Here is a 21,573-nt window from a genome sequence, read left to right on the forward strand (position 1 = left end):
TACACCCAGAATAGTAAAAAATAAGGCGATAATCTAGTTCAGCTAATTGTCCCATATAGCACAAATTATAGGATAGGGTAGGTACGTGGAAGACTCCAGAAACAGAAAGAGTAGAGGTTGAAACAAAACCTAGACTATTTCCATGCATGGTGGAACCATCGGCTATATGAATATTTAGAGGATGTGGTGCAGGGTCAAGGTTAGAGAACAAGGATGAGTGAGGTGTCATGTGATTGCAGCAGGCAGAATCAAAGAGCCAAGTTTGAGACTTACCAGGTAGAACAGATAAGGCAGTGGAAAGAGATGCATTACCAGCCATACGAACAGCCTGAGCTATGATCTCCTGTAGTTCAGTGGAGGAGAGGTTGATAGTAGATCCAGAAGACTGGGACATGGAAACCGTTGGCGGAGTAGGTTCAGTATTAGCAACAACAGCAGTAGATTTGTTACGACGGTAACAAGTCTCAATGGTGTGGCCAGGACGCTTGCAATAGTTGCAGAACTTCTTGTTGGTTTGCTTGCGACGATTGCTAGAGCCAGAAAAATCACCTAATTGCTGAGGTTGCTCTATGAGTGGAGTAGATGGAGTAATAGCCAAAACATTGAGCTTATTCTGGGCTTGAAGGGTTGCAAGATGAGCTTCTTCTCTAACCAACTCATTCACAGCAGTATCAAGAGAGGGAGCAGGACTGCGATTTAGCAGCTGACCACGAATGGGCTCAAAGTCCTTATGAAGTGACATCAAGAATTCATAGAGGCGAAATTCATCTCTGATGGAAGCATATTGTTGAGCATCTTTTGAGCATGCCCAAATTGGATCAGAAAGGTCAATTTGGTCCCAAATGAAGCGAAGCTGATCATAATAGTCATTGATGGATTGCCCCGGTTCTTGCCTGAGTTGATGCAATTCAACCACTAACTGATATTTCATGGATCCATGAGTAGTGGAGTACCTTTTAGTCAACATATCCCATGCAGATTTTGCATCGTTAAAGCTGCCCAATAGATTGGAAATAGAGGGAATGGAAGTGTTCCGGATCCATGTGAGGATCATGTGGTTATGACTATCCCATTCAATCATGCGATTAAGAAAAGCAGCATCTTCTTCACTTGCTCCCTTGATAGGAATAGTCATTGCACCAGTACAATAATGTCAGAGCATGCGGCTCTTAAGAAAACTGCGCATAGCTTGAGACCAGGATAAGTAATTTTAATTCCCCTCCAATACAGTATGGATGGGGCGAGGAAGAAAAACATCATTCTTATCCATTTAGAGACACAATATGCAAAAACTGACTGCAGAAACGAAATCTACACGAAAAACTGGGTAAGGAGAACCTGGCCGGGGGGAAAAAGTCAACCAGAAAGTCAACGGTCAACGATCAACGATCAACGATCAACGACTGGTCAATGTCAACGGTCAACGGCTGAAGATGACGTGGAGATGATGTCAGCAGATCAGTGGATACTGACGCAGCTAGGGCTGACGTGGCATCGCGTGGAGGCGCCGCAAAATCTTTGAGCGGCGCGTGGGGGCGCGTGCAGTCTCAGATGGCGGCGAGATATCCACGAATGTGTAGATCGGCACTGGACGATCTCAGTAGTACCTTCAAAAATGAAATCGGAGCAATATTCGCAGCGGTAATGCAAAGAGCAGTGGTCTGTGCAGTGTGAAACTTCTTAACAACGGCGGTTGCAGGTCCGGAACCCAAGGACGACGACTGGATGACGTCGGAGGTTCAACGACAAGAGGCTACAGCGGCAGTTGTGATGGCGGAAGCGTGTAGTGAAAGAAAGGAAGTCACACTAATGAAGACAAGACTGCTAAGAAAAGGTCAGAGCAGTGACTCTGATACCATGTTAGAAATATAGAATAATTGTATTCTATTCTGTGTTTAAAAAATATACATCAGTGTCTTTATATAGGAGGCATATGTGTGCGGTACAAGTGCTGTGCGGTACAAGTGTGCGGTACAAGTACTATACAAGTAACCTAACTAGGCCTAGAGCCCATAACATAATATACTTTAACATATTTATATTAAGTATTAAAAAGTAAAGAAAAATATGTTATTTTTTCTATTTAGAAAAAGTTACATATTTTAGCTTTTTCTATTTAATAAAAAGTTTATAATAAGTCATGAAAAAAGTAAAAAGGCAAACCACCTAATTTTTTTACTTAATTTTAAATAGAACCTCAATGCTTAATAGTATTAAATACTAGATTGTTCGTTTTTGTAGTATTTTATTTATATTAAGTATTAAAAAGTAAAAAAAAATATGTTATTTTTTCTATTTAAAAAAATGTACATATTTTAGCTTTTTCTATTTAGTAAAAAGTTTATAATAAATTATAAAAAAAAATAGAAAAGTAAACAACCTAAATTCTGAAAACAAATTACTTTTACCGAAAAGCCAAAAAAACAAAATACCACCTAAGAATGGCCAAATACCACCTAAGAATGGCTTATGATGGCCGACTTCCTTTATAAAAGGCCTTGTGCTTTATACAATAAGCTTCACTCTCAAGTCTCAACTCGAGATTCTGCTATATAAATCTTCTATCAAAACCTCATTCTTGGACAATATTATTGCAATTATATACGTTTTTTATGTTCTCACACACTACCCTACTTCATTTTGCATGCACATTCCCAGCTACAGATGTTAACAAACGTATCAAGCATGGCCATCTTAGCCGATCACAGCTTTTTCGACGCATACGCTGGAGAATCAAAAGATGGCTTCCCAGCTGCTAAATTTTCCACTGGGGGCATAATATCAATCGGAACAGCAGCCCTTGCCTCCGACAACTTGGACGAGCTCTCCCACGCAAACTTAGCTCTATTCAAAGCATATTTCCAAAAGATGGAAGGAGCAATCTCTGGAGTCTGCTTGAGGTGTGAAATGAGTCCAAGGGTGGCGTGTCTGTTTGTATGGAAGTCACTCCATGCATGTTACTCCTGGATTCTCAACACTGATTATCGAGCAACTGTTTTACCATACCTTAACCGCCTCACCCCCGACATCAAGTTCGACATCTTTCGGGTTCTCTATGTCAGTGATGACAATGTACCCAGTTTTCAGTACTTGCCTCCTCAACAAATGTTGGAGAATGGTGGTGGTAGCAAACAAGACAAGGTCATGCAAGGATCCAAGAATGCTGCTGCAGATGTGTGAGCAATTTTTGCTCTAATTAATTTTGTGCTCTTGTAAATTGATTTTAGCTAGGTTCTATTATTATGGTTATGAGACTTATTCTGTGTTAGAATTTAAAAAAAAAATTAAAAAGGAAAAATTGGAAAATAAAAAATCAAAAATCATAGTTTTTGGCAAGAAATTAAGCTGTCATCTCATAAGCTAGGGTTCTTTTCATTCAATATTTTCTGATATGAAGGAGGTGAGGAGATTGGGCCAACAAAGTGAACCTTGGGCCCAATTCGCCAACTTTTTACCCCCATTCAGCCCACCCAAATTTCAACCAAAATGGCCCAGTTAGGACTGGGCTGACCCATTTCACATCCCAGTAGCAGAAAGATTGGAATGCTCTTGCCATCATTTTGTTTAGAGGATCTTCAACTCCTCTGAATATTATATATATAAATATTTGCTTAAGTTGAAGTTAAAAACATAATTTTGAAGAAATAAAATAATCTTAATAACATAAAACTTTTATTAAATATTAAATATTTTTTATATAAAAAAAAAATTGTTATAAGAAGCATAATTTTCCTATTTAGGCTTTTTCTAAATATGGGTTTTTTTAAATAAAATTAGTTAAATATATGTATTTTTTAAAAAAGTTCATTAACTTACAAAGGAATTTTTGTTTTGTAGAGGTGATTTCAAATAAAGGTTATTCTATTCACACCTCCTGAGATTTAATATAAATACATTTAATAATCATTGATTTCAAATTTCATCGATTTCAAATTCATTAATTAGTATCACTATAAATTTATTTTATTTATAAAATTTATTTTTAAAATATTTTAAGTAGATGCGTTTAACAATTCTCGAAATATAAATTTTATTCTTTAAATGAAGTACATCTATAGGGATATTAATCGGTAAAATTTTAAATCAATGATGATTTAATATATATACACTACACCTCAAAGACTGTGAATGAAATTAACTATTCCAAAAAGTGTTTTGAAATACTATTAGTAGAAATTAAAAAGTTGTATAAAGTTTATGAATTTAGGGTTGGATTGTTTCATTTTTGAGTTAAAAGAAGGAAGAAAAATATAGGGAGGTGGGGACAAAGGAAAAACAAATGGGGGGGTAGAAGTAGAACCCAGAGGGTGGCAGAGAGGGTTAACAATATGATCAACAAGTACAGGGTTCCTAATAACCACAAATGGTCCACTAGAGATTTTTGAAGACACAATATGGATGAAGTAGTTCCACATCTACCTTTAAATGTTTCCAAAAGCTTGTAACCCATCATTGACTTTAGACTTCAATCAATGTACCCACCCCTGTGTTTCAAACTTTGAATGAGCTTCTTCCCTTTTTATGAAGAAAGAAGAAGAAAAAAAAAAAAGGGCTGTTTCAAAATTTTTGAAGGACAGGACCCCACAAAAGAAAGCTGAAGGGATGAGAACTCTCTCCATGATCCATTCCAGTCAAGCCTCATGTTTTGAAGAAGCATATCACCAACTTGATATTCTCTCCACTCTTTTAAGGTTAAGGTCCTCATACACTTCATTTTCCTCTTTCACATTCATTCCACCAGCCCAAAAGTCTTTACACATGGTTTCACCATTTGTTTGTTTCCATGGAAAATTTGGATGATTGTTAAATATAATTTGATCCATTTGTTAAAAAGAATGAATAATTGTTTTGTTCAATAAAATAGGCAGAAAATATGGACAAGGATGAAATTATATTTATTCACAAAAAAAAAAAAAAGTTAGAAGAAAGTATTAAAACTTTTTCTAAAAAGTTCAATTAATTTTCTTGGTCTTCTTTTAATCTCTCTCTTCACGATTGATTCTAAATATTATTTGAGAAACATAAGAATTAGGCAAAATTGAAGGGTCACATCAAGAATGGGAAAATTGGTCCTCCCAAAAATTCCCAAACAAATATAAGATGGGAATTGGGAGGAGTGAGAGAAATGGAAAAAGGAGAAAAATGGGAGAGAAATGAAGAGGGCAAGTGGGTGGTCGGTGGGGGAGGAAATCGCAGAAAATGACTTGGGAGAGTGATGACAAATTTAGAGGAAGAAAAGAGACATCTGTATTAAAACCTCCACACCCAACACTTGTTTTCTTCTTTCTCATCATGTACCAGCTGTACTACTACTCCTCCTTCTCCCCCAATTTCTATCTTTTAGCACCTCAATCATTTTTAAAGCCTGCAATTTATCGTTGGTAGTGGCTTCTCCACTTGGACTCAACATCACTCCCACTTTCCTTTTTTTATAGGACGGGGACTTGAAATATCTATTTTGAAAAAAAAATTATATATGCACTATAAAAAAAAACACAATGGTTAAGCATGTGTTTTCGTGGAAAGATATAAATCTCTATTGATTATCGAATATAAAATATCACAGTCATTTGTATAATCTTACATTCTCGATATAAAATCGGTTTTAAAATAATTTATAATTATTTAATTTATGTCCATAAAGATTTTATAATTTTATTATGTAAATATAGTATCAAAAATTTTCTCCTATCAAATATTTAATATTTTAATTTTTTTGTTAATAACGTGGAAATAATTTAATATAAGATTTAGTTCATACCAAATACCAAATGCAACTCATTTTAGACCTAAAATGTGAAAAATAGTTTTTAAACATTTACTCTTAGGGCAGGTCGGCTTGAGCAAAAACAACCTAATCTCACTTGAAGACAGGGAGGGAGGATTAGGCGGTGCCGTCTTGGCATGACACGTGGAAGCCATGGTCAAAGATTTACGCCAGTCAACCCATTCCCTATATGCACATACATATGTATAAATATTTATTTGTTTGGAAGCAATAAAGGCAGAAGAGGGGCGGCCAAGTGGTCAAACCCTGACCAAAGGACACTCATATCATGCCCTTCACACCACAGGACATGGGCCCAATGACAAGGGCAACCCTCCATGTGAGTATGCCTCACTGCCCCTTAATTTCATGGTCCCACGTTAATAATACTTGATTATTGATAATATATTATGTTTTATTTTTGTATAATAATAGAATGTCTCGGACACATGCCCTTGGGGCCTTGCCTCGAATTCTTTTGGGAAGGGCCACAATTTTAATAATTAGGCATATGGGGCATAAGTGTAGGGTACCCCATGAAAGATGAGGCCTTTAACTTTTTGTCTAGGGCTTTGGACATTAATTTAGTTAAATGGATATTGTTAATTATTGGTTAATGGAGGGGAGAGGCGCATACTCTTGGGTTTGGAGCCCTTCAGCCATTTGGGTTGAGATTGTCATTTTATGGGTATGGCTCCATCATACAGGGTTATGAATTAAAAAAAAATTGAAAATTCTTTGAAAATCAAAAAAAATTATTTTCATAAAAATACATTTTCAAATAAAATAATTCTCATTTCATATATTATAACAATATCTATCTCACAATATACCAGTAAATACCCTTAAATCTGTATATGGGTTGTGATTATTACTCATCCAACTCACGTGAGAATAGTACATACATAAAATGTGAATTATTTTCTCAACCCGTGAAAATAATTTTTTTGAGTTTGTAAATTTATACAATTTCCCCTCCAAAAAATTAAATAAAATTTTATATTTTAAAATTTTAATATGAAAGAAAAAAATATTGTTTTTATTAAAAATATAAATTTTAATTTATTTAATAAAATTTTGCATTCTAAAAATCATGACCTTTAACTTGGGGAAAAAGCCAAAAAAAAACCTACCCCAAATGAAAATATGGGTAAAAGAAAGAGATTTTGGTTCACAGGAAAAATGACATGCTTATGATTGAAATATTAATAAAATAAGGATAAAATGGCCGGTACGAGCATTAGGCAGTAGCAGGAGTTAAGGCCTAAAATGGTAGGGGCGTGTAGCCCTACAAACGAAGGGCAGAGGTCACATTATAGAATTCTGCACCTCTACTGACATTATACTAATACACGACTATTCATTCATTGATTCACAGAAAGGAGGGCATTGGTTCATGTGTTTTCCAAAGTATCTTTGACTCTTTCCATCATCTCCATCCCATCTCTTTTAAATAATCGCCAAAAACTCTGCCGAGGAATTCAAACTCCTTATTTATTTACATATACTCTTTCCTTTTTGAATTTTGGTAAGTGGGTTAGGTGAAAATTACCAAGGCAATGGCGTGATTATCGCAAGGTCCAAAATATAAAAGAAATTTTTTCTAGTACAAGTAAGAAAAGTAGGAAAAATGATTGTGATTGGTCAAGGATCCAATAGTGAATCTTCCTTTATCTTGACTTTGTAAAATAAATAATAAAATAACAATTTAAATAAAATTAATAATAATAATAATAATAATTTCCGTGAATAATGATTTTCTCATTTTTAGACGAAAGCCAAAAAAAAAAAAAAAAAAAAGGAAAGGGAAGAAGAAAAGGAAATTAACTTAGGTTACACGTAAAAGGAAAGGGGAAGTCCAATTGCAGAGACATTATTTCAACAGAAAATATTTTGGTGAGTCCATGAAGAGGCAACCTTTGTAAAACTCCAACTACCCACTGCCATCTCTGTAAGGGTTTGTCAATATCACTGCTTCCTTCACTTGTAGTTTTGGTTTGTAAGGGTTTGTTTGGATGGAAAGTAACTTCAAGTTTGAGCTTAATGAGTAAAGAGAGGCTGAGTTAGGAGGTATGGCAGCTTCCTTTTTTAAAGTGTAGATAAAATTCAAACATGCGGACTTCACCTACCATCAATTATCAAATGAAAAGATAAAATCAAAATCATGAATAGGTGGTATGGATTAAATAAATAAATAAATAAATTTTCATGCCGTTATATAAAAATAATTCAAATACCATGAAAATAGTACTTTTACATAATCAAATATAATACTTAAAAATATCAAAGGTTGTATTTGATGGGGAATGATCAAATGTGGTATTTTGATCCAAAAAAAAAAATATATATATATATATATATATAAAATATGAATTATTTTTAGATAAATGTTTAAAATTTATATTTTTATTTTATGGTTTCTTTTTTCTTGCGAGTATATTAAAAACATTTTTCCATTAAAAAAAAAGACACTCTAAATCAAGTTTGATTGGGGACTGAAATATTTTTAATAAGTTTTTTATGTTTTTAAATGTAATCCTTATATATAATGTTTTATTTTTAATTATTTTCATATTGATATAATTATTTTTTAAAAATCGTACTTAAAAAATAAGCAAAAATAATTAAAAGTAATTAAAAGATAGTTATTTAAAAAAATCATATTTTTTATTTTTTAAAATAAAAGAATTTTATTTATTTAACACTGAGGAAGAATGTGAAATTTAATGTCAGGAGGGGTGAAGTATAAGCTTTTTAAAACATTAAAGTCATAAAAGGTCATGTTCAAAAGACGCAGGCTCATATGAATCATTCTCCCCCTCCCCCCACCCCCAAGAAAACGGCCATTGTTGACTTTAAACTAGAAGAAAAACTCAATTCTCTTGGGTCCAGTTCCCTTTAATTTCAGAGGCTTTCAACCCAACTTCATCCCCTCCCCAAACCATCTTCAAACTTCGACCATTCAACTCAACTTCAATTTAGGTTGAATGCTTAGTATTCATAAATTCATGGATGGTTTCAAATGTCACGCCCACATTCACCCATGGACTCTCTTCCTTCCTTTTTTTTTCTCCATAATTCATAAATTGAATGAGACATTGTAGGTAATTTGGGAGACCCAAAAGATAAAGGAGGTCATAAAGTGGAATACCCAAATCAGAATAAAGTTACCAAACTTTTTTCTCATTATCATGGTCATTTAATCATAATTTCTCTCAAAGTATAGCAGTATAGCCCATTTGATTCACTCTCTGTAATGACTTAAGTTGAATCAGTCAACATTATTACAACTCAAAATCAGAAAAATAAGTAAATTACTGAAAAATAATTGTGAAACAGTTGATGGGGGTACTGCACTGGTCAAATTGCATTGGTTTGAAAGCAAAAACTCAAAACCCCAGAAGAAGAAACAAAAAAAAAATCATCATTTGGGGTCTGGGTTGTGGCAGGGACCACTGGTACTAAAAGGGCAGTTTGTAAAATATTAAGGTCTCATTATCACTGGTGATTAAAGCAAATTTTTGGATTCTTAAAGCAAAAACACGAGTTCATACTGATCGACCGTGTGATTTGCTTTCCATTTGTACAGATTTCTTAAGGGTGGGGTGTTTTTTGATTGATTGATTGAGTGATTGATGGATAGATAATGACCCATTTACCTTTTACACACATCCTTTGCATGGCAAATTGAAATTCCACTTTTCATCATGCCACTGTTCAGCAGTCGGGTACAAGTGATTTCAATTTTTGTTTTGATTTATTTGAGTTGAATGGAAACAGAAACAAAAACAAAAACACCAAAAAAACAAAGCAAAAGCAGATTATGCAGGGAGGAGATCGGTTTAAAATCGGGAATTCCTCGGTGGGGGAGAGATTGCCGACCTGATGCTGCAGTACTGGGAGGTGCAGTGACCCACCCAGATCTCGCCACGTCATATAGGACCCATGGGGTTTGACTGAGAAGATGACATGGCGGAAAATGAGTGGGGCAGTGCAGGGGAACACAAAGTGTGGATCACGATCCAGCTTAGCTCCTGTCGGCTACAAAATACACCAACCCAGTCTCAGATTTTTCCATATTCTGCAATTGCTGCATTCTAGAGAGAGAAAGAGAGTCCAGAGAGAGAGAGTGCTCTAATGGAGTACGAGAGGATACACAAAGTTCAGGTATGCTCACATTTGCACCACAGTGAGACACCCATATGTTGTTTTTTCTTGTTTTTCTATGTTGATGGACCTGTTGATCTTGTGCTTCCTCTTTTCTGCATATGGGTTCTGCAGATTTTTGTTATACTTTTCTGTTTTCTGAAATGGGTTTGTGAATGTGAGCTTGAACAATAATTTGTTTCTGTTTCCAATCATACTTGGTTTTAGGCTTTTGGCTTGATATTGAGTTCTAAAAAGATTGATTTTCTTTCCTCTTTCCCTCCCTGTTTTTTTAAAATAAAAATGTGAATACCCATTTGGTTATTCATTGAAATTTCCAATAGGGCTTTGCAGATTGTTGGGTTTGGTTTCAATCAGAGATTTTTCTTCTCAAATTCCACTAAAAAGTTAAAAACTTTTTGGGGGGAAATCTTCTAGCTGGGTTGTGGTTTTAATTCTTTTTGTTTTCTTTGAAACTTTTTTTAAGTAGATTATAGTTCTGAGGTCCAATCTTGATTTTTTTTGTTTCTTCTCTTTCATGCAGACCGGTATAATTTCTCCAAGTAAATTGAGGATGAAGCTTATGGGACCTCACCACCAGAGGAAAAAGGATGGATCGAATAGTAACTCTTCAAGAACATCCCCTTCCAAGCTTGAGGATTCCGAGTTTGTGAAGAACAGCTTATTAGCCCTTGAAGACGAAGGTCTGCAACTCCCCTGCATCTTCATTTTTATAGCTTTCCCATATCAATACAAGCTGTTTATTGTTGTCACTTATTGACTAGTTGCTGGTTTTTTATGCCCTAAACCGCTTTATGACGCATGCCCTTTGTTGCAGCTTCAAGCTTAGAAGTTTCATCAGTAAAATTACCTGGAGACGTGATGCCGGATTTGGCTCAAGGTGATCAAATCTCTTGCCAGCCAAAGGAGAGCTTGCCAAGGGAAAACGGCAGTGTGGGTCGGGTTAAAACTCAGCAATACTCAAAGTGTGATACTGGTAATTCAAGTACAATTCACCCAGTGAGAACTCTAGAAGAGGAAAATCTTGACTATGACAGTAATGCTAGTTCCTCTAGCTTTGAGTTTCATAAGGAGAGATCGCTTCACAATTCCGTATCAAGATCGCTGTCGAGGCCTATGCCATCTAAGTGGAATGATGCAGAGAAATGGATAATGAATAGGCAAAATGCACAAGCTAATTATACTAAAAAGAATGTGTTACAGAGTCAAGGAAATCGGTTGGCTGGGGCAAATATGGTGAGGGTTGCTCCTGAGTCAGCGAGCACCGATCACAAGTTATCGGTTAAGCGGGTCGACTTCTGCCAACCTGCAGCACAAATGGGGTTGGAGAAGTTCTCTTTTGTCCCTAATGGGGCTCACCCCATTTCAGCTCAAGCAAATGGAGGCAATGCATTAATTGATTTGTGTCAAACTAAGGATTTAAAGGAAGTTGATCCCAGGGAGTTGTCTTGTTTAAAAGGCTCACCAGAAGACACAACAGGTAAAGTTGTATCCTCATTGTGCTTCTATTGATTGTTTGTTGATCATCAAAAGACTATTCAGTTGTTTATAGCAGAAGGAATTCGTTCTTTTACCACATTTATGAACTAAGTACAGTTCATATCACTCCATACTTGCCCATTCGGGGACTTATGGAATTGTTAATTATTAACACTCATAGGAGGGTGGAAGGGAAAGAAGCTTTTCTACCCGGATCTGCTTCACAAAATGCAAAGGATCGTGGAACCAAATAATGGGTCCTGGTTTTTTGGCCCCTTCATTTATTTAACCTGTAAATTTCTAGATATATTTGACATTGATTTTGAAATAAAATAGAATCTAAAATTGTTTTTTTCAATATCTTTTCTAGGAGTTTCAATGTGCTATTCTATCTTCTGTAAATTTTTCTTCTGTGCTTTAGTATAGATGCCTTGATCAATTAGATTTTCCTTGAATTTCTTTTTATCTATGTCCTGAAGTTGATGAATTGGTGATTAAATAATGCAGGTTTTTCTGCCATAAGAGCGGTTTCAATGAGAGACATGGGAACAGAAATGACCCCTATTCCAAGTCAAGACCCTTCAAGGACTGCTACCCCTGTTGGAGCAACAACCCCGCTCCGCAGTCCAACTTCTTCACTACCATCTACTCCGCGAAGAGCTGGTGCACCAGCGCCTACACCTGCAGAGCACATGACCGATGATGAATCACGGGACTACCGAAACAGAGAACTGTCAGAAGAAGAATTGAAGCTCAAGACAAGGAAAGAGATTGTAGCTCTTGGTGTCCAACTTGGGAAAATGAATATTGCTGCCTGGGCAAGTAAAGATGAGAAGGAGAAAAGTGCTCAATCAGGTGAAACCCATGATCTGGAAGACCATGAACGGATTGAATATGAAAGAAGGGCAGCTGCATGGGAGGAAGCTGAAAAATCTAAACATGCTGCGAGGTTTGTTCTCCTAAACCACACTCTAAACCAGTTCCCTTGTAGATTAAAGGAGTTTTTTTTCCTGTCTTCATGAAGATTCTAACAAAGGGGTACTAATAATCTCAGATATAAGCGTGAAGAGATCAAAATCCAAGCTTGGGAAAGTCAGCAAAAGGCAAAGCTGGAAGCAGAGATGCGAAGAATAGAGGTATTGTACTTCATCATTGTGCTTGAAACATGAGAGTAGAGTCTTGTTGTAATGGACTGGTTTAAACTGTTAACTTGGGATGTCTTTCAAACCCCAAAGAGAAAGAGCATCTAATAAATATCGAAGCATTCAGTAGTGATGATGAGTTTACTTAATTTATCCACCCTACAAACACAAAATCTTCATGCTTGATCGAGTGTATTTGAGATTCGAGCTGGTTTACTGAACAAAAACCAGGCATTACATTCAATTTGGTCGATCTTCTTTTACTTTACGATAATGTAACATGCAACATCTTTCAGGCCCAAGTTGAACAAATGAGAGCTCATGCTCAAGCAAAGATGGTGAAGAAGATTGCCATGGCAAGGCAAAGGTCGGAAGAAAAAAGGGCTGCTGCTGAAGCCAATAGAAATCGGGAGGCAGAAAAAACTTCAGCTCAAGCAGAATATATTCGCCAAACAGGTCGGATTCCAACATCCCAATTTGTATGTTGTGGTTGGTTGTGATGAAATTGGAAAATAATGCACAAGAAGGAATTTCTTCTCCATACCATCACACTCTGCTTTGGATTTCTTTGTTTCATGGGAGGTGTGCTGTTACATTATTCAGTCCTGTATTTATCGAGCAACCTCAGTGTGTAAGTTGTTACATGAAGTGAACTGTGCGATTGATGCACACCTAAGATGAACTTAACTAAAAGAGTTGACAGATAAAATCACAAATCTCCTCCATTATGAAGGAAATATGAGTTTGTAATAGGTAGTTGGAGCAATTTGTACCAATTTTCAATTTTTTTATATCAATAATTTAATCAACCAACAAGAAAATCACTCACAAAGTCTTTGAGAAACTTTTGCAAATACAAAAATCATGTGCACACAAGGGCAAATAAATTCCTTAAATATGAAAGAAATGTAGACATTTTTAGCCTACTCCCAAGGCCCAAGGTCTTATACTAGTCTAGCATCTACATAAGTTTTTTCAAGTTCTTGACATAGTACCTTGTGCTCTTTTGTGGAGCGGATATCCCTACCTCCTATCGAGTCTAACGATGCACCTTGCCTTTCCACTATAGGACTTTTAAGAATGCTCTTGAAAGATTGGAGAGTTAAAATACTAGTGAAAAGAGATTATTATCAATTCTTATGCCATTTTTTTTAGTTTAGAAATTTAGCTTTTATATGAAAACCTCACATGGATATTCATAGTAGGTTTTTAAAATTTAAAATTGCCAAAAAAAAATCCAACAAAAATGAGGAAAACAAGCTTAATAATCAAAGGAGAGTAGTAATGTTTGAAATTAATAATTATTGATAAAACCCTTAAAAAGTATGATGTGTGGATTTAGTGCGATAATGGAACAAAATTGCCAATATAATCTAACACATTAAAAATCTACCATTTTGACAATTTTATGACAAAACAAAGATAACAACAAGGCCTCCTGCCTCTCAAAAAATAACCTTACTAAATCTTAATCTAAGGTCGCATTAACCATCATGCACTACAATACCCTCATCAACAAACCTATTATCTACACACTCAAATACCAAACCTATGAAAAGCAATGTGTGGTAAAAATGTAAATAAAACATGCGAATATTACCAAATATAGATTATATTATTCTTCTTTTTTGTTTATGACAAAGTATATATATATAGATGTATGTTGTATATGTATATGTATATGTACATATGTATGTATGAACAAACAAATATCCATAGAGCATTAAAAGTGTGAATCAAAATACAAAAAGTTAAGTACTAAAATACATTTAGAAAAAAAATCACTCCCCCAAAATCACATACATCAAATTCTAGAGATCTATGTTAATAGATGGGAATAAATGACTATAATTCTCTGTTTTAATTAAAATACTAAAGTCTAAATATGTGATAACCCTAACAAAGAAAAAATCAAAGATAAAGTTATCACTCTTTGTAGTATTTCAGGTTATCACTCTCTATGATTGACCTATAGGACTTATCAAAACTAAGCGAATGTGATTGCTTATTATTCCATTTCCTAAAAGAATTAAAAATTAAAATGAATGTAGAGTTAATGAAGCGAAGTTAATTAACTAATAAAATGATTATTAGTTTTTATTTCAATTTAACTCAAAATTGGGGATCCACATTCCAACTTCGTGTATACGGCCTCGTGTAAAACAAAGGTATTAGGTTAGATTGATCTTAAGATATTTAGAATTTATGGTCAATTGAGATCAATTGGGTTTTATTCAATACTTGAATTACCATCTAGATGAATGGATTTGAAATCTGACTTTTGGTCCAAGTCTTTAGGTTTATACTACTATATGCAAATTCACCTTAATTGACCAGTAATCAATTAATAATAGCAAGAATCAAGATAACCAATGATCAAGATTTGCCAAGAATCACTAGTATCTAGTAATAGACTATTACATCATCTCCCAATTGAAACTAATATAAAAGAGTATCTCTATTTTCATTTATTATGCTTCAACCTTTTATTTATTCCACTTTTAATTCAATACTTATTATTTTTCTATGCTCTAACACTAGGTTTTTATGTTTCACACTCCAAAATAACTTTTTATCCTCTTATGGGTATGTTATAACATACACAATCTATAAAAGAAGGTAAAAGATCCATTTGTGAATTAATTTGAATAAAAAACAATGTTCAAATTAATAATAATGTGAGGAATAACCAATTGAGAAATCCCAATGTCTTCCTATCTCCAAAAAATAAAAAAATAAAAATAAAAATAAAAAATCTAAAAACCTTAAGAATTGAGTTTTTATAGTCAAGGTAAAAACTTAACACAAGACATGTTTCTATTGGTCACTTATCCCCAAACATTATGTAAATGTTACTAGAAAATAATAAAATTATAATTTTCAAACATTTAGGGTCCACTTGGAATCACAAAAGTGCCAAAATTTGCAAACCTTGAAGGGTTACAACTTATTTTGAATTTGACAAGCCACTAGTTGAAATTATGAGTTAAGGAAAATGGGTATTATGATAACATTCTTGAATGACTATTTTGATGAGAGTATCTATATAATGTACTTAGACAACTTCATAGCAAAGGGTCAGAAGCATCTAATATACAAGTTATATAAATCTATTTATGGATTAATACAAATATCATGCTCATAGAAGTATTTCGATAAGGAAATTAAGATCCTTGATTTTTATCAAAACACGAATGAGCATTGTGTGTACAAGAAGGTACAAGGAAGCATGGTGTGTTTTAGGTCTAGTACATAGAAGACAATCTACTTACTAAGAATGATGTAAGGTTGTTGTCATTAATCAAGATTAGTCCAATTCAAGAGCAAAGCATTAGATAGATGTCAAACATATACTCAAGTATCTTAAGAGAATGAAAGCTTATTTGTTTATACCATTTGGGTTATAGGAATTCAAACTTTTAGTTTGATAAAAACTCTCGTAGGCTTATTTTCAAGCATGTATATACTTTAAGTAGTATTCTAAAGTAATAAAGGAAGTCGTTTGGCTTAGGAAGTTTTTAACGGAACTTGGGCTAGTTCCCTTGACTGCATCACCTATGATGTTGTTTGTGATAACAAAGGGACAATGACACAGTATAAATAACCAAGAAACCACCGGAAAGGTAAACACATAAAGAGAAAGTTTTACTTGATTCATAAGATAGTTTTAGAGCAAATATGAAAATATCAATTTTGATGGATATATCAATAACTTGATTTTACAAATATATCGGGATATATCAAGAAATATTTGTGGATATTTTGATACAAAATATCAGTAAGACAAAAATTAATAAAAACTCATAGAAATGTTAGAAAATTTTCAATAAATGATAAAATAAGCAACAATACATATTAAAATTATTTTGTTAAAGAAATTTGATAATAAATTTGTAACACTAGGCAAAAATATACACAATTTGAAAACAATTACTTTGGATATATTGAATGATAATATATATATATATATATATATATATATATATATATATATATAAGTATTTTTTATTTAAAAACATTAATAATTTTATTCATCATTTTTTATTTATCTCATATTATTTACTATACAAATAAAATAATTAAAATCAACTTATTTATAATAGTTTTATTTTAATTAACACACACATATATAGGTAAATTTATAACATTAAAACTCACTTGGTCCGATGGTAGGGATCCAACATTTCACTCAAAAGACCTAGGTTTGATTCTTCCATGTAGAGAGGGGCGTTTATTTTTCTTAATTTATAGATTTGAGAAACATATCCCACATGAAAAAAAAAAAAAGGAAACACAAAAATGCTCTATTTTATCATGTGGTTGCCTAACTATTACAATGTAGTAGCACATGGGTTAGGTGTGTTAGGTGAGACAAAGAAAGGTGACCTTTGGGTCAAGCCCATACTTTTGGCATTTAAAAATAGGGAAAATTCAGCAATGCTAATGTAGTACTTCAAAAAATCGACGATAAATTCAAAACATCGACAAAATATCAATATTTCATTGATAAATCAATAATAAACAAGGAAAAAAATTCAAATTTTCACCTACTTGACATATCCATCGTACTTATCATGTCAAGGTAGATTAATAGACGATAAAGCAACAAAATATTGTTGATATTTTGCTACACTTTTAATCTTAGTTCAAAGAAGTGATGTGACTAAGGAGCATATCTTTTCTATAGTACCTAATCTATTTTTAGGATTAGTAAGAGTTTGTTGAGATAAAACCCTTAAAAGCATTATATGATGTAGTAAACAAGATTTTAGTTTTCACTATTCTATCTTTAATTGCATTAAGATTTATTCGAACATTAATTCAAGTCAACATCACTTGCATTGTACATGACATAGGTGCATTGGAGTTGCATAGGAAATCCAAGTCATAGGTTTCTTACAAGTTGATGAGATGTTCATAACTAGTTCGTGCAATTAGGCAATCTATCAGAGGTTATAATGTCAAACCTCCCAATTTGAGGGATGACTTGTCTTGGTAATCAAAATGAATTTTTCAATATAGTGAGTGCACTAGTATGTATGATTACACATTTGACAGAACCTACAGTGAATCATGATATTGCCTATCGAGTAGTTATGATTTCATCAAGCTATTATACTACATGGACTCTCAACCTTGTGAGACTAATAAGTTAGTGATGACTTCTTCAGTGGCTTTGACTTATAAGTGATTGACTGCATATCTCTGTTATAATTAAAAATATTAAAGCCTAAATATGTGATAATCCTAACTAAAATAAACTAGAGATAGGATTATCATGGCTTTGTAGCATTTTAGGTTATCATCCTCTAAGATCAGCACTAATGTGTGTATTTGGTTTTAAATTAGAAATATTAATTATTTTCTAAAGGTAATAAAACCTAATTAAAATAAATAAAAATAAAATATGGATAAGTATTTCCTAAAATATTTAATGAAATAGATAGAACAAAAGAAAGTGCATTAGAGAATTCACAATTTAATGTTGAATCCTTAAAGAGAAAGCATTATAAAATCTAGGATTTAGGATCAAAGCCAATCTAAGATCAAATTAAATCTTATAGCCAATATTGCATCCAGAACTTAGATTTTTATTTTTGAAAGCAAATCTCTTAAAATAAATTAAATATGATGGTTAATTTTGGTTTTGAGTTTTATTTAATTAAAAGCTTATATCATCTTTTAGATTTGATCCTTAGATTCATTAGCAGTAAAATCAAATTTAGGTAACTAGTAATCAAGATCTTCCCCAAAATCACTAGTACCTTAATAAGAATCAACTATTTTAGTTCATTTTAGATAAGGTACCTTATCTAAGGTAGGAATCTTATTTATCTTATTTAAGGTGAACCAATGTCTATGATTTATTCCTATCAATTCAAATATGAAAACTTAAACAAACCTAATCAATACATTATCATTTTTTTGCTGCTCCTTTAGATTCTACACCTTCATATTCACATCTCTAGAACTCATAAAATTAGCTAAACATGGTGGAGGATTTCTTCTCACAACCTATGTTTGGTTGTCAAGAAAGTAAAATAGAAAATAAATAAAAACCTCAAACGTTATTGAACAATTTCAAGATAAGAAATCAATCCTTGTCCCTCAATTTCATCTCTTTCTCAAAACCTAAAAAGAATTGAGTTTAAATAGTAAAAATAACTAACCATAAACACATGGCATAGCCTCTTTCATAAAAAAATATTAAAAAATAATTAAAGATATCTCAAAAATCATAAAATTCTTGAATCTTAAGCTTATTAGACTCTTCTTAGGGCATGGAAGGCTTAAAAATTAAAGTAAGGGAAGCTTGGAGGGGCTTGGTTCATGTTTAGGTAGCTAAGTTCATAATTTGGATATTCAATTCAAAATTTTTTAACTTAGCTTCTAAGCTCAATTTGAAATTCTCTTGAATTTTGAATTTAGTTTCTATTTATTTTGCACAATTGCTTCAAATGGTCATATCTTCCTCGTTTCAACTCTAATTTATGTAACTTTTAAAGTGTCAAACTTTGACTTCTTGGGTTTTGAAAATATATATAGCTTGCTTTAAAATGCTTCCAGAAAGTGACCCAAAATTCAGTGCAAAGTCAAGTGTGCTACAATTGCTTTTGTTTCAATTGAATCTTGATTTGAACTTGAAAATGTGACCTCAAAACTTCTTCATTTATGGTTTCTTTCTCTCTACCTCTCTCTGTAACATTCATTGTTAGTATTTAATTTTCATGACTCACTCATTTCTCCCTTGCTTGGACTCTCATCATGTTTCTCAAGTCACGAGTCTTTCATTAGGCATATTTGACCCTTTCCTCTTCCTTGGTTGAATTTTACTCTTGTAATTTGTGTATTTTTCCTAACTTAAACTTGAAATTAAACTAAAAATATATGTTAGTGCCACAACTAGGGCCTTAGCACCAAGTCAAGTTAATTTAGATTATTTCAACCTTTTATATTTTATAAATCATATCATATATGTGTTATTAGATTGCACATTTTGGCTTCAATTAATATGACCTTAACGTGGTCATATATTCTTTATAAATTGGATCACTGTTGATTAAGGCTAGTGATAATAAGTGTTCTCAATATGGGTATCAAGATATCTCATGGTTTGAGATAATGTGTCCCCTTGAATGATCTTAAGGAGTTACAATCATGAAATCCATATATAGCATCACAATAATTTCATTAGTGAAATTTAACATATGCCCTTAGTGAATTAGAGTATGTCAATTAATCACATAATAAAAAAATTTCAAACTCAATTATTGTAGAGGTAATCTTGAGAGGTTGATAATATTTATCTCACTGGATTACAAATATTGGTTCATTGAGAGTTTGCATACAATGGGTAATAGGTCACAAATTGAAGAAATTGAATAAATTGGATTTAATCAATTTTTATCTTAATGCAATGGCAAAGGATACTAGAGTGCAGTTGACTCTCTTTAGTGAAATGTTGAGTTATCATAATTAGATTATGAGGGAGTCGATATTTTTTTGAGTGTCAATGGTCCTCATTCAAACTCATATTCTTTGTTAGCACAAAGTTTTCGAGGAATTTATAGAAAATTAATTATTTATGTGCATAAGAGTGTTTTGGTAAAAGTATAAAGTTGCATAGGATTTTATGACTGATTAATTTTGGGTTTTCTGGATATCAAAGCCTAAGTTAGGTCAAAGTCACTTAAACTTATAGGAATGTCTATATAAACCCTATGAGTTTTAGGATTAGATAGTAACTTTTTAGACTATTGGTCTTCTAGATACCTAGCCTCCTCCTCTCGCTCCTCTTAAGGCGTGTAGCCACTCTACACATGCCAAAGACCAAAGAAAGATTCATTGTATGGAAGATTATTAGGTTTCAAGATCTCTTTTGTCAAAGGATTTGGGTTTGGGAACAATCAACCCCCAAGTACGATTTTTAACATACCTTTTGAGGCCAAAATTTTGATTTTTATTGATTTTATTACGCTTAAGATCTTAGATGCATGCACCCCAAAGTTTAAACAAATATCAAACCCCCGACAAAGGATGCATAAAGGAGTGTAGGAAATGAAGAAATGAGGTGTTGGTGTGTCTTTTATGATAAGGATGTTCAAACGCCCTAGTTAGGAGGTTTGAAAGGCCTATGCATCTTTTCAATGTACTTCAAATACTCCATATATAACATATGAACACCTTATTCACTTTTTGTGCAAAGATTAGCTTTTGCATTATTTTCAAGCATTTGAAGCAAGCATTCAACATCCAAAATGCCTATAATGATGCAAATTAAGGTCCTAAAATTATTCTAACCAAAACATTTTATGAAAAAAATTCCAAAAAACAAAAACAAATAAAAACCTTGAAATAAAAGCAATGTTTCTAGGATTATGATTTTCATAAAATTATTCAGTAACAATCAACAATCTGATAATGTTTTGACATGGAAAATTGTTCATAAAGTTGCAAAGTAAATCACATTAATCTAATGTCTACAAATTAATTTATAGTTTTTCAAGTTTAAAGTCTATCGTATGTAGTAATGGTAAAATTCAATTCTAGAATTAGAGATATTACTTGAAATTTGAATTCTTCAATTCATCAAACTTCAATGTTTCAATGAATTAATCCAAGATCAAGGAATGTGAGAACATTCAATTTGATATTATTCAATTGAATTTTTGCTTAACCCAACTTAATTTGAGGAAGCCATTTAAGAATTTTCCTTTCCCACAAGTTAAATTATTTTCAATAAGGTAGCTTGGATATAGAATGAAAATTACCTTTTATCTATAAGTGCTTATTCCACCGTTGGGACATTTCCAAAATTACAAATGATGGCTTTCATGCTTGGTTTAAAGATCGAAATTTAAGATTTGGTTGATATAGCTTTTTTCACTTCAAGAAATTTAATTGAACATTCTTTTAGATCATTTGAATAAATCAAACATGTTCAACACTTTTAGGACACTTGGACTCATTTTGAAAAAAAAAATCAATTTTAATAAATAAATAAAAAATAGGCATAAG

The 21,573-nt window shown here is 32.9% G+C and overlaps 1 protein-coding gene across 1 annotated transcript; it reads left to right on the forward strand.

The window, feature by feature from the left end:
• Window positions 1–9,626: 9,626 nt before the first annotated feature.
• Window positions 9,627–13,307, forward strand: LOC100256651 (uncharacterized). The gene is made up of 6 exons (XM_002272219.4): window positions 9,627–9,934; window positions 10,458–10,617; window positions 10,752–11,414; window positions 11,921–12,362; window positions 12,468–12,549; window positions 12,852–13,307. The coding sequence occupies exons 1-6, from the start codon at window positions 9,905–9,907 to the stop codon at window positions 13,053–13,055; spliced, it is 1,581 nt and encodes a 526-aa protein (XP_002272255.1). The 5' UTR covers window positions 9,627–9,904; the 3' UTR covers window positions 13,056–13,307.
• The last annotated feature ends 8,266 nt before the right edge of the window (window positions 13,308–21,573 follow it).

The sequence above is a fragment of the Vitis vinifera genome, chromosome 10 (assembly GCF_030704535.1).
Source record: "Vitis vinifera cultivar Pinot Noir 40024 chromosome 10, ASM3070453v1".
In the NCBI taxonomy this organism is placed as follows: domain Eukaryota; kingdom Viridiplantae; phylum Streptophyta; class Magnoliopsida; order Vitales; family Vitaceae; genus Vitis; species Vitis vinifera.